At 34.5% G+C, this 14,643-nt stretch overlaps 1 protein-coding gene across 2 annotated transcripts in view; it reads right to left on the bottom strand.

Moving 5' to 3' along the window:
* COL4A2 (collagen type IV alpha 2 chain) overlaps positions 1–14,643 on the bottom strand; it is a 217,187-nt gene that overhangs the window by 130,269 nt on the left and 72,275 nt on the right. For both annotated transcript variants that reach the window (XM_034426847.3, XM_034426846.3), the window contains exon 4: positions 6,158–6,238. In XM_034426847.3, the coding sequence (XP_034282738.2) occupies positions 6,158–6,238 (81 nt within the window). The remainder of the gene's footprint in view (positions 1–6,157; positions 6,239–14,643) is intronic.

The following is a 14,643-nucleotide window of genomic DNA, read 5'->3' as shown; positions in this document are numbered from 1 at the left end:
TGTATTTGATGGATATTTGACGCATTTTTATTTTTATTCAACGTTTACCCTTCTTGCAATGTTCTTTGCTTTTCTGCCCTCTTTTACAGCAATACTGAAACTAATACATGTCTTTTTTTTTAAGCAAAAAAAGAATGTGCTTGTGAAATCTTTTTTAGCTTTTTAAATTGTCAATGGGTTTTAGTTTGAATGTTTTAAATTTGGGGCCAAAGTCATGTAATTCTTTTAAAAATTTTAAATTTTGTATTGGTATGTGTTTTAGTTCTAGCTGTGCCCCGCCCTGAGTCCACTAGGAGAAGGGCGGTATACAAATTGAATAAAATAAAATAAAATAAATAAATAAATAAAATCTGGATCCATGGAAATACAGGGTCTATAGATAAAAATTAATATTATATAAAAAGAATAATAAAATGACTTATAAAGAAGACTCTAACACAGTGTTCATACTGGAGTACTTGATAACAACTTGAAAATAAAGTGCCTTGGAAAACGCAAATAATTTCAAAAGGTCATTGCCAAGAGCTGTATCCAAATTTTTGCTATTCCAAATAATCTCTAACTGTATTCTGAAGCAGTGTTGTCTGTAAACCACAATATCATTTTTTGCATACAGAATTACTATGGTTACATAGGTTTGAGACATAGTTGTACAATGCCAAGAGTCATTAAGTCAATAAGATGGGCAGTGCTTAAATTTGATAAGTGAATTAATAAATTTGATCAGATTTACCCGTCTAATCTATGCTCCAATCATCTAATGTTCATCAACTCTCTGTCATCCAGGAAATTGGTGGAATGGAGTGATTAAGATAAATAGAATCAACAATCCTAATCAATTCTTATTTCCTAAAATAAATTAGGGGTGCAATATATATGGTACAATACAGATGGTTGATTTGCTGTATTTACAATACAGATGGTTGTTTGCGTGTACAGTACAGTTATGTACTGTACACACAAACAGAAATGGGATGGCAGTCCATGCCACCAGAGGTTGTGTTTCCTCTTAGATTGTCCTCAAAGAAACAGTTGTGAAGAAACCATTCAAATGTTTAAGTATCCTTATTCAGTTTGTCTGAACCTCAAGCATCTCAATGCCCATGGGAAGAAGAAGATAGACACCCACCCACTACTGTTTTGTACAATTCCCAAAATCATATAACTGTCTCCCTTGACAGATATTTATTCTGCTTCTGCCTACCAACCCCCCTAAATACACAGAAAAGAGATTTTCTGAACAAATTAATCCCAATTATAAACAATTTAAGAAGCAATACATATTGATAAATCAATCTATTCGTGCAATCCTATGTATAGTGTCCTTTGAGACAATTATATCTGGTATTATGTCAGCATGTTGGTATCATCTGAACTGGCATGGCTCCATAATTATGTAGATTGTGACCTGGACCTGAAATGAATTGATAAGTGAATCCCACTACTGGAGTTTTCAGGGGATAAATTTCAGACAGAAGGAAGCCAGTGATATTGAATAAGTTGAAACACTAAAGAACTGAGTTATACTCCACCCACAAACAAAACAAAACATATCTGCTCTTGTATTTCCTTTCTTGCCAAATGCTATCAGGAAGGGCTTCCTTTTCCACCCCCCAACATCTGTGATCTCAGCTCATTCCCCCTCCCCATTTCCTTTGGGGCTTCAGAAACTAAAACCTGGGATGATCAGAGGCTACAGATTGTGTTCCATCAAAATGTGCACAGATTTGGGGAAATTAAGTTTATAAAGTTTTCCTGAATCAGTTAGATCTCTGCATCCTGATATGGAAGATGAAAGTTTTTCTCACATAAATATTGTTGGAAGAAGAGATATATAACCTAATAATTCAAAAAGTATTTTAAAAGGGTTTCTATTATTTCTTAAACTTCCCACAACTTTGTAATAAATCACACAAATTATATTTTTCCCTCAATCAACTGATTTATTTTCCTATAAAGGGAATACCTTGCTCTTTGTAGTAGATGAATAAATAAACAAACATAAAAGGAATCAAGCAACATTAAAAGGCATCTATAAAAGATCTACAAATATCAACATACATAGCAAGTGCGAGTTTGAAGAATTTCAACATTTATATCATACATTAAACTTTTCAAAAATTATATTCTTAAAGCCCCAGAATGCTTTATTTAATAGTTTTAGAATAAGAACAGGACAATGATTTCAAAAATAGGGTAACATCTGAAAATTGTCTGACTTGCTTTATAATGCCAGTACCTCTAATGACCTCATTCATTGTATTATTTATTCATTAGGAAAGTGACACTGAAATGTTTCTTCCTGATTAAGATTGTTTCTCTTTAATGAGAATGTTTAAATGTTCTGATAGGAAACTCTTATTTATTTTTAAGAACAAAGCAGTTTTGTGTGTGTGTTAGATTCTCCATGTAATGATATTCAACAGCTAAACTGACTTTTGGTCAAGAAACATGCTCCAGATAGATTTCTAAAAATAACAATGGACCTTCTGATAATAAAAACTAATTCTATTAGAACTTTATTTTTTTCTTTCATTACATGGCCATCAAAGAACATAGTGGAGGGACACCATCAAAACTGACATCAGCCTGAGCATAGAAAAACTCAAAAAGGTAGTGCAAGACAGGAGGACCTGGCCCATAGATTTGCTAAGAGTCAGACATGATTGAATGGATATCATCATTTTCATAATCATCATCATGCATAATTGTTATATTTATTTATTTTATTAAAAGTGAATAAGGTCACACTGTAATAAATAACTGTATTTGATAATATGGTCACATGATTTCTTCAACAAATACTCAGATTTTTATTTGACAATAAGGACATATAAATATTATTAAATTAATGAAAAAACTCTATTTCCAGTGTATATATATGAGTATGAGTCACTATACTGTATATTGAAAACTAATATTTATAGAAAAAGCAAAGCAAAGCAAGGACTCATAATTGGCATGAGCCAGTTCAGTTGACACATTCTAATATTGTGAGAATCTCTGTTCCCTACATAGACTGGTAGCTGCCCAAAACTGACAGTATCTGGAGCAAGAAACCTAGGGGTGTCAGAAAAACACAAGTATCATTGTGAGACTTTCCTCTTCTGAATACACATTGTGGGATTTCATGCATATAGTAAAAAGGAAATATTTCTCCTTGTGTTCCCATATTGCTTTCATCATTCTGACAAGCAGGAAGCCCCCTATGTGGGCACTCCTGCCAGCCAAGGTCATTAATATAGATGGTGGAAACATGAGGTCCATGGACTCCAATGGGCTCACAGATTACACTTTGGTTCCCATTGAGATTCTTGCCTTTTAAGATACTTATGTTATTGTGTACTTATGTACTTGTGTTCTACTTTGTCAAATGCCTTACTGAAATCTAAGTATACTATGTCCACAGCATTTCGCTGACCTGCTAATTTAGTGATTTTATCAAAGAATGAAATAAGATTGGTTTGGCATGATTTGTTTTTAACAAACCTGTGCTGGCTACTAGTTTTTACGATTTTTTCTTTTATTGAATAGCCCGAAGGCCTTTAAAAAAAAAAAAGAAAAAGAAAAAGATAAAACAGTTACAGAAATAACAGTCTAAAAATATATGATATATGGCATTTAAAATTTAACAATATCGAAGTTCAATAACAATAAGCCCCCACCCTTTGGCCTCTCCCTCCCAGCAATTTACCTCCTTGTAACAAGCAACAAAAAGAAACAGACCATTTCAGCTTCAGCACAGCCTAATTAGCACAAGTTGATTATCCGTTGCATCGGCCTCCCAACTCTCAGCTATTTCAGGCTGCAGGGATTGCCATTGCCTATTGCTGCTTGGGCCTCTGCTGCTTGCTGCAAGGAGGTAAATTGCTGGGAGCAGGGGGTTTTTTTCTTGTGCTAATCAATCTATGCTGAAAACAAAAATGAAAGTAAAGCAGGCTGTTTGTGGTTTGCTGCAACGAGGCAAAATTGCTGGGAGGCAGAGGCAAATTTCTTTTTCTTGTTTTCCTCACCAAAAAAAAGGAGGTGCGTCTTATAGTCCGGAGTGTCTTATACTCCGAAAAATACGATAATCTGTCAGATCCCGGTGATTTATATTTATCAAGGTCAGATAGGTGTTCTCTTACCATTTTCTTCCTTATTTTAATTTTTGTTTCTGGTTTGTCTTTTACAGTAGCTTTTTTGGTACGTTGGGCTATATTTTCTTTTTGCGTGAAGACTGATGCAAAGAATGAGTTAAGCAGCTCTGCTTTCTCCCTAGTGCCTGTTACTTCCTTGCCATCTTCTCTCTTTAGTGGACCTACTGTTTCTTTGACTTTTTTTCTTGTTATTAATATGTTGAAAGAAACTTTTTAAAATTATCTTTGACTTAGTTCATTCTGAGCCTTTGCTTTCCTGACTTAATTTTTGCATGGTCTGGCTATCTACTGATAATCAGCCTTAATTATGTGTCCCTCTTTTTATTTTCTATGGTTATCCTTTTTGTCTCTCAGTTTGTCAGAGAGTTTGTTGTGCAGCCATGATGGTTTCTTCCAGTGGTGAAATCCACTTTTTTTTACTACTGGTTCTGTGGATGTGGCTTGGTGGGCATGCCAGGGGAAGGATACTGCAAAATCTCCATTCCCATCCCACTCCAGGGGAAGGATACTGCAAAATCCCCATTCCTACCTCACTCCAGGGGAAGGATATTGTAAAATCTCCATTCCCATCCCACTCTGGGGCCAGCCAGAGGTGGTATTTGCCGGTTCTTTGAACTACTCAAAATTTCTGCTACTGCTTTTCCAGAACCTGTCAGAATCTGCTGGATTTCACCCCCTGGTTTCTTCTTGAATTTCTTGTTTTTCTTTTTCAATATTGCACTGGACTGGGCTTTTATGATTCCATTTTTCAGAGTTTCCCATGTTTCTCAAGTTGTTTTCCTCTTTAGGATTTTCATTCATGGAATCTTTCCTAGGGTCTCTCTGAGTTTGTTAAAATCAGCTCTTTTAAACTTTAAGGCGCTGGTTTGATTATTTTCTATTGCTTGTGTTTGCATTATATTGAATTCCAGTATCACTTTCATCCAACTCCCTCTATCACCTCTTCTCTATTAGTAAGAATTAGGTCCAGTATAGCTTTACTTCTAGTTCCCTCCTCTACCTTTTGGATAATAAAGTTGTTAGCTAGGTTGGTTAGGAATCTATTTGATCTCTCATTCCCTGCAGAGTTGGTCTCCCAGTTGATATCTGAATAGTTAAAGTCTCCCATTACTACTGTGGTATGCTTCCCATATACATTTGTTAACTGATTGGCAAAGAGTTCATCTATTTTTTCTGATTGGTTCGGTGGCCTATAATATACACCTATGGCAATGTCACTCCCCCCCTTTTTTTATATTGACCCATGTACATTCTGGAGGGGTTTTATCTTTGATCATGTGCATTTCTGTAGCTATGTAGTGACCTCTCACATATAATGCAACTCCACCTCCTCTTTTTGTTGATCTGTTTCCTTTGAACAATTTGTATCCATCCATCAGTACATTCCAGTCATGGGTTTTGTCCCACCAGGTTTTTATAATGGCAACTATGTCGTACCTACCCTTGTGTAATATTGCTTCTAGTTCACCCTGTTTGTTCCCCAAGCTTTGAGCATTTGTATATAAGCATTTAAGACTTTTATGCCTGTCCATGGGTATGATGCCTGCCTCTCCTAATTGTTGTTTGAGTTTTTCTTTTTTTCTTATCACTCCCTACCTCATTGTTTGATTTGTTTTCTTGGGTTTTATGATTGATTTTGTGTTCTAAAGATTGATCATCCTCCCCCCTCAATTATAGTTTAAAGCCCTTCTGATGAGTTGGACCAGTCTTTATTTCAAAATAAATTTATCCTCCCAGGATTTAAAAAAAGAAAAGGCAGTAGTGACCCTTGTAAATAAATCAGACCCTTTCTGATAAATGAGTATTTACAGAGGTGTGAAAGTCCAGCTCCAAATTATTTTGTTTTCTCCCAAGAAGTTGTTAATCTGCATGTCTGGGATTGGTTCATCTATATTTTAATCCTACCCATTAATATTTAATTCCAGACTCCTATACCAAATATTCCGATTTCAGTGATTAAAAAACCTTAATTCAGTAAAACAATAGGATTTTTAATTCAACAAGATGCTGGTACTCACACGACCTCCTTTTTCTGGAAAACATTCACAGCCCCCACTGCAGTCTCTCCCTGCACATGGTCCAGTATAGGACTTTCCTCCCTGAAAAACATAAGACAAATTCAAAAGTTCAATAAAACTGACAATAGAAAAAACAATTAAAAATACAACTGAAACAGGAATAGATTTAAATGTCAGAGTACAAATACAGGTAGTCCTCAACCTATGACCACAATTGAGCCCAAAATTTATGTTGCAAAATTTGTGAGAAATGAGAAATGAGAAATTTGTAAGTGAGTTTTGCCTCATTTTATGACTTTTCTTGCCACAGTTGTTAAGTGAATTACTGCAATTGTTAAATTAGTAACATGGTTGTTAAATGAATCTGGCTTCCCCATTGACTTTGCTTGTCAAAAGGTCACAAAAGGGAGTCACATGACCCCAGGACACTGCATTCATCATAAATATGAACTAATTGTCAAGCATCTGAATGTAAATCACATGGCCATGGGGATACTGCAACAGTCATAAGCCATTTGAAAAATGGTCATAAGTCACTTTTTTCAGTGCTGTTGTAACTTCAAAAAGTCACTAAGCATACTGTTGTAAGTGGAGGATGACCTGTAATATCTACTTGACAAGAAACAGATAAAAACATTAAAAAGTTGAATGTGCACATCCTGAGATAAATCTAATTTGCACAGCCAGAAAACTAACCACTGCCCCCACAACACCTCTCAACATCTCATCTGTGAGACAGATGAGATGTGAAGGGCTGATTTAATCTGGTGGAAATAGGTGCTGCATAGAAGCCTGTTTAGCAGCCAGATCCAGGAGGTTAAGCCACTCTAATTCTGCGCTTCAAGGAGAAATGGCTTCAAAATAAAGCAGCACTTCAAAGGTCTGCACAGTCACAATATCAAAAATGGATGCACTTAGGGCCACCTTCAGTGAGCTGTTGGACAGTATTACTTGGTCTGTTGTATGGATGCTTGGGTGGTTTAGGGGTGGGGAATTGTGGTGGGTGTGTTTGGGGATTGTTATGTGTGTTGGACCTGGTCTTTGCGTGTTAAGTGAATTTCGTTGGTACAATGACAATAAAGTTATTTATTTTACTCTTAAATACTCACTCTTAAATTTGGATTACAAAATATTTATGAACATTATTGCGGAACGGTTAAAAAAATACTAAATGATAAGATACACATAGATCAAAATGGATTTCTTCCAAAGAGACAAATTAGAAACAATACCAGAATAGTGATTAATATAATGGAATATTATGAGGCACATCCAGAGAGACAAGTTGCCCTTGTCTTTCTGGATGCATAAAAAGCCTTCGATAATGTAAATTGGGAATTTATGATTCGACAAATTAATACAACAAATAGGGAAAGACTTAGAAAGATGGGGGAAATTATAGTTGTCACTAGGGAAAATTGCAACAATTAAAATGAATATCTTACCAAAACTACTCTATTTATTCCAAACAATTCCTATAAAATTAGATAAAAAGTTTTTTAAAGAGTTAAACAAAATGATTATGAAGTTTGTATGGGCAGGAAAAAAGGCGAGGATAAAAATTATCTCACTTCAGGATAGAAGAAGCAGAGGTGGCTTTGGACTCCCTGTGTGGGAAACTTATTACAAAGCAGTGAGTTTGGTCTGGGTTAGGGAATGGATTAATTTAAAGAATAGGAGAATTTTAAAATTGGAAGGACATGATCTTCAGACGGGGTGGCATGCCTTCATATGGAACACCGAAAATAAAAAACATTCACATTCATATTTTTATAGACATACAATTCGAGATTCACTGATACAGACTTGGGAGGGAATTAGGAAGAAACATTATCTCAAAATACCAGGCTGGTTATCCACTATGGAGGCATTCATCTACCCCAACACATTAGATATTGGTAAAATGGTAAAATACAATGAAATTTTGGACAATGGAGGAAGATTAAAAACTAACCAAGAATTAAAGGAACAGGGAATAACCATAGATTGGTGGCTGTATCTTCAATTGCAATCTAGATACAGAAAAGATTTAGAGGAATTTGGATTTGAACCGAAATTTACACAATTAGATAAATTATTGACAGGCCCGGAAGAGAAATTATTATATAAAATATATAATTATTTATTAAATTTTGACTTAGAAGAAGAAATTGTAAAGGGACCAATGATAGCATGGGCAAAAAATATTGGGCACAACATTGAGTTAGAAGAATGGGAAAAAATATGGGAGAAAAACTATACATTAACAAAATCCGTTGCATATAAAGAGAACCAGTATAAAATGTTCTATCGGTGGCACTTAGCCCCAACAAGACTCGCAAAAATATACCCCAACTTAAAACCTAATTGCTGGAAATGCAACCAAGCACAAGGCACCTACTTTCATGTATGGTGGCTTTGCCCAGAAGTTAAAAAATTCTGGATTAAAATACAAAAATGGCTAAAAGAAATTGCACACTATAAAATAGAATTTAAACCTGAACTGTTTCTTCTGAGGATTATTAAAGAAAATTATCCTAAAAGGATAAAATATTTAATTATTCATATAACTACAGCAGCTAGAATCATACTTGCACAAGCTTGGAAAATGTCCACTATTCCAACAGACTGTGCAATAATCCAGAAAATTTTCAAATGTGCAGAAATGGACAAACTTACTTTAGAATTAAACAATAAGGAAGACTTGGAATATTACTTCACTTGGGATAATTGGTATCAATGGATAGAAATTAAAAATAAGGAATGTATAGAACAAAATAAGATATAAAATGTGATTAAATATGTCGATTAAGTAGGAACATATGGGAATAGATGAAGAAAGTTAGGAATTAAGTCCTATCAGAAAGACGTTGAATTGTATAATTATTACAGATGTATTTTTGTTATAGAGGTATTTTAACTTGTATTTTTGGATTTTAAGTGTTAATAAAGGTTTTTCAAAAAAAGTTATTTATTTATTTTATTTATTTATTAGAGCAATCTTGAGACAAATATAAACAGATATCACTACTTTGGTATCAACAAATCTTATTAGCAAAGCTCAGATTTTTGAAGCCCTGGGATACAATTAGCTATCACAAGGAGCTCAGAAGAGCTCTGCTAGATAACCTGCAATATTCTTTGTCACCCAGTTGATCAGATGTAATCAGGAAAGCTACAGACGTGGTCAGGAGGGGAAAAGCTTTTCTTGCCACTAATTGTGCTGTGTGCCACCAGTGTTGTATGTCGCCTGTGGTTCAGGAGGTAAGTAACTAGGTAATTCACTTATTATTTATTAATAAGTGATTAGGTAGTTCATAGATGCTGATAGTCCTAGTAATGTCTGCAAAGGAAGGGAATGACAAAAACAGTACCACACTCCTGCATATGCAAACTCCACTTTCTCTTATTAAATCATACACATGTGTAAATAGGATGGAGTATTTTTGATACTATGCGAACACCTCTGCATAGTCCTATCCTGTATGGATTTGTCTCATTTTAAAACTCTCTCACTAAAACACTTTCTTCTGAACAAGTGAGCACAACTGAAGATTCAACACAGGGATACAGCTGCCCATATTTTAATTTTTAAAGATTTAAAATTAAATGTAAATTTTAAAGATCTATTTTATGACTCGGAGGAATTACTGGATATAAAGATTATGCTTAAAGCTGATTTTTTTTCTTTCATTGTGTAACTCATGATTTAATTTAGCTATATATACTTAGGTAAGGAAAGAGAAACATTTCTGGACTGAACTAGACCCAAACTATATACAGTATGCTTTTCGATAATAATATGAATTGAATTATATGCCTCTTACTCTGAAGTATGTATGCTTGAAGCTTCTACATACATTCTCTCTGTAAATATCAGTAGTGACAAGTCTCTGCCTCCATGGAGACTTTCCACTTGATGGAAGATTTTGATTTTCCTGAATCCTTACTTTACTGAAGAACTTCAATAGACAGCAGCAGCTTGCCATTGCTAACAATCACTCTCTATTTCTGGAGGGCGAATCTAACTTGTTCACTTTCATGCTCTTGAAACATAGCTTCTCCCAATCTTTTGACACTTGGTTATTTGTACCTCTCTCATATTTGCTTGCTTTCAACACAATGTTCCTTTATTCTTCCTTTTTTTCAGCAACAAAGGGAAGGAAGCACTGAGCATGATTTCATGGACTTTTCTTTCTGTCTCTCTCCCACCCTCCCCTCCCCTTCTTTCTTTTGCCAGACTTCAAGGTGATTCTGAGCAGCTTCACAACAATAAAAAGCAAGCTGATAATAACATTACATTAGAAAAGAACAAAGTTGCACCTTGAAGGAACCAATATTACTCCCAAACTTGGAGGCCCACCAAATATCCTAAACCAAGGCCTAAGAAAAGAGCCAGGTGTTCAGGTCTCACTTGGAGGCAGGTTAGGGTGGGAGTTATACAGATCTCCAGGGGGATGCTGTTCCAGAGAGCAAAGTAGGTACTTCTTAGCAAATTTTCCTGCTATTTATTAGCAGGAAAAAATGTCATCTTTCTGGTAAATACAGTATATCTTGCCTTTGCATTGAAAGGCATTAGTAGATAAAATAAAAGTTAATGTTAGATCATACATATGCACTCCAGCCAGATAAAGTTAAAACAGAAATGAAAATATAGTTATACAAAACAATGGAAACTTATTTTTCCTAATTCTGTAAAATATTTTGAATGTATACATCTTACATTTAGCATGTGTTTAAATTCAGCATCCAAATTCATTCCAAGATTGGGATGATGAGTTCCCATATCTCTCCCTCTCTCTAGGCTTTTTATCAATATGCTTGAGAGCCTAGATTAATTGTCATCAACTAGTTATCTTCAAACTGTGGAAGGCATCGTTCTATACTAGGCACTTTAAAGTGCTCCTATTTTGTGTTGTGTAACTTTGAATAGATTAAGAATTCTGTTGATGTTAACTCTATTCCTCCAGTCACTTGGATTAACAGAAATGGTTGGAACAATGATTGTTTGGAGCCACATGGACACTAATAAATCTTACCCACCATTCTGGGGGGGGGGAATCCTGTCTACAAAGCTTAGATCTCAGTAGCTAATGGGAATATTCTTGAGGAGGAAGCATCAAAGGCAAGACAGTTTACTCATCCACTCAATTTATAAAGAATCTGTTGAAAACATAAACTGATTAAATTGCTGTGCCCAAATGAGAGAAAGAGAGAGAGAGATCATCCTCATACTTATTTTGAGAAGGGTGGAATATGTAACCACCTAGTTTGGTTCCAAACGTTATTTCTGGTAGGAAGGAAGAACTCTGCAACTCTTCCTACTCTGGCCAGAGGGATCTTCCCATTGCCATCATGTGCTTCCTGGTGAGGGAGATGCAGTCACCAGTAGCTGAGGCTGAAATGTTGTGTTTTTCAGTTCTGCAATCTTAGGGCAATTTTTTGCAATGTTTGAAAAGTGTCCCTGGGAAATCATAAAATTTTCCTCCTTGATGAAACCAAATAAGCATAATGAAGAATTTGGCCATATTAGGCATATTCTATTTCGTATTATATGTATCATAATTGTATGATTCACAAATATCACAAATCACAAATTTGTGATATTATTCACAAATAATTATACAAATAGTAAACTTTTTAACAAATTTTGTAATTTAACATATTTTAATGTATCTATCCTCTATGTGCCATGTATTTAACTCTAAAAATATTTGGGCTTAGTTTTTCAGTTAAATTAAAAGTATTAAACAACAAGTCACACTGATTGGTATACAACACAATCTCCTTCTTGCCTTTTCAGTACTTTCTGACACACAAAAATAAATTTTGTACAGCAGTATGCAGTGAATCTTGTGGTTTGTTCTGTGTACCAAAAATGCTCTTATCAAAGTACAAACAACTAGCATATGGAGCTTATAAACATCAAAACAGTAGACTTCCTTCATGTGACTTACACCATGACATCTGGTGTGCTCACATCCTCTCTCAATTAGACACTGAGTCCATCAACTTAACAAAAGTCAGGAAATGTCTAGGCCTGGGAACAAGCAAATATTTAAAGAAATATAATCTACTAAGAAAAAGTATTACTTGGTTGCAAATATTTCAGATTATTACTTAGCATTTTGGAACGTTAGTAAATATCTGGATTTTATTTCTCAATTTTATTTCCTAATAAGATATGTACTGTTCTGACATGGCACATTTTGAAAAAGGATTGCTTCTCACCAGATTACAGTTTCAACATTTTTTAATATTCTCTAGATAATTCCTGTATGGTATTATATACATTGTATAATCCTACGTAAGCAAATGCAGAAAACCTATATAACAGGATTGACTGAATTACTCTGTCTTATTTAGAATTGGCCCACAAACATTGACAGATAATGTATGAAGATCCTGTCTTGTTTAAATTGTACCAAAATGTAGGTTAATGTGCTGGAGGAAGAGCTATTGATGGGACAAAATACTAAAATTGGCAAGAAAAAATCTCCAAACTCTGCATTTTATAACTTGTGTAAAACATTTATAAAATATTTAAAACATTAACATTGCTTAAGAACAAACAATGCACACTCAGATCATATAGATATATCAATCCCCAATATTTAATAGAAATTTATACATATTACTTTATAAATAATAATATTTCTATGAATTGCTACAATAATTGTAGTCTTTCCCTTTAAGGAACTGTTCTAGCTTTCTAATCATTTTGGTTCACACACACACAAACACACACACACACAAAATCTTGGAGCTGTGGTAGAAATTGAACCATTTCTTCTAACCACTATGTAAAATACTAGCAACTGAAAATAATTATTACACATGCTATGAGAAAAAAAACTTACTTTTTATGAAAAGAGTAAAAAGAAAAGTCTTCAGGAGCAATGAATAAATGGCTGTAAGAATTAATTGCTTTGCAACTAAACCATAAAACTCATTTTTTAAGATGGATGAAATAGTCTAGGACTGAAAGAAGAAGCCACAATCACATCATTTAAACCATAAAGAAGCCAAGTTAAAGGTTGTTCCAAATTGCACAATATGCTAAGCCCAGGCAAAATATGGATAAATATTACATGCAGATCAAATGTGTTTTAGAAATGTTAGTGAGTCCAAGGTTAACACCAGCAGTCTCTAGATTGACCAGCAGCCAGAATGTCTATGAAGAAGCACTGATCCCTGAACCAGCTGCACTTTCTGGATCTTTTTCAAGCACAGTCTTGCACAAAACACATTGCATGGCTCATATCTCAGACAATCTCATTCAATAACTTAATGAGTGAAACTAAATGCAGGGTAGTTCATGGGGTAAAAAGAAAAGTACTTCTTTACACAACAGATAGTTAAACTGTAGAAGGTACAGGTCTAATATAGAAGGTCTAATATAGAAGCAACTGTTTTAAATTCTTATGTTCTTAATTAGTACACTATTTTTGCAGAAAAAAGATGGATTAACAGTAAAATGAAGCAGGAGACAATACTCTCTGCAGAAATATTCAAAATATAGATACAGAATAAAAGTTGGAAATCCTCATGACAATACAAGTCCGATAAGCTGGTTCATTTAGTTAGAGAGTTAAGCAAATTTTACAGTTTATAATAAAAATACACAAACAGTTTAAATAACATTTCATTTTAAAACAAAAATATAGCTAATACAGGTTTCATAGAACACAATATCTAAATAACAGCAAGAGTTTAGAAGCCAAACAACATCTAGAAACCAAATTAATATGATGAAAATTATATCTGAAAAAGATCTTAACCTGTAAGCATCTAAGTATAGGAACAGATATCTAAATATCTTGTTGGGGTCTTGAATTAAATGAAAGAGAGTGTACATGATGCAGCACTGATTAATATTTGCTGTTTGGTCCCTACTCCTGGATTTCGTTTTGAGTCTGGGTGTCCAGTGGCAGGAATACTGAAACATTTTGGCTAGGGATTTTATTTGTTAGTAACTACACTGATTACCAGTTCAGTTTGTTTATAATCACAGTGCAAAGTTTGGGTGATTGTTCTCTCTTCCCACATTAATGTGCCTAATGTGCCTAATCCCTAAATCTTGCTGTCAAAATCCCTAAATTTTGGTGTCCCAATATTAGACAAGAGACAGCTCTGCAAGATGCAGACATAGGGGAAGATCTTCTCTGTGACCAAGGCTAAATTGAGGGAAGTTATCCTCAGGAAGCCATTTTCACTTCTGATTGCCTGGCTAAGTTTTTCTTTACACAGGCTTCACTCATCAGGTTGAGGATGCTTTTCCAGTTTCCTCTGTTTGTTGTTTTTTAGATTGGATTTATCTGCTATGTTTGTTTTTGGTTTTACCGCTTTTTGTTTTTGTTTTACAACTTAAAAAAACCAAGAAAAAAACCAAAACTGCAAATTCTCTGGATACATGCATTTTAAACAGTAGAGGACAAATATATTTATCAGAGTTACCCTGGAACTTGAAAACCTCTCTTTTTTTTCTGAGATCAGCCAAGGACAAC

Source organism: Pantherophis guttatus, chromosome 1 (assembly GCF_059756535.1).
Source record: "Pantherophis guttatus breed Tessera chromosome 1, ASM5975653v1, whole genome shotgun sequence".
In the NCBI taxonomy this organism is placed as follows: Eukaryota; Metazoa; Chordata; class Lepidosauria; order Squamata; family Colubridae; genus Pantherophis; species Pantherophis guttatus.
Note: the sequence above shows the minus strand (reverse complement) of the source record. Positions and strands in the feature narration are given on the sequence as shown.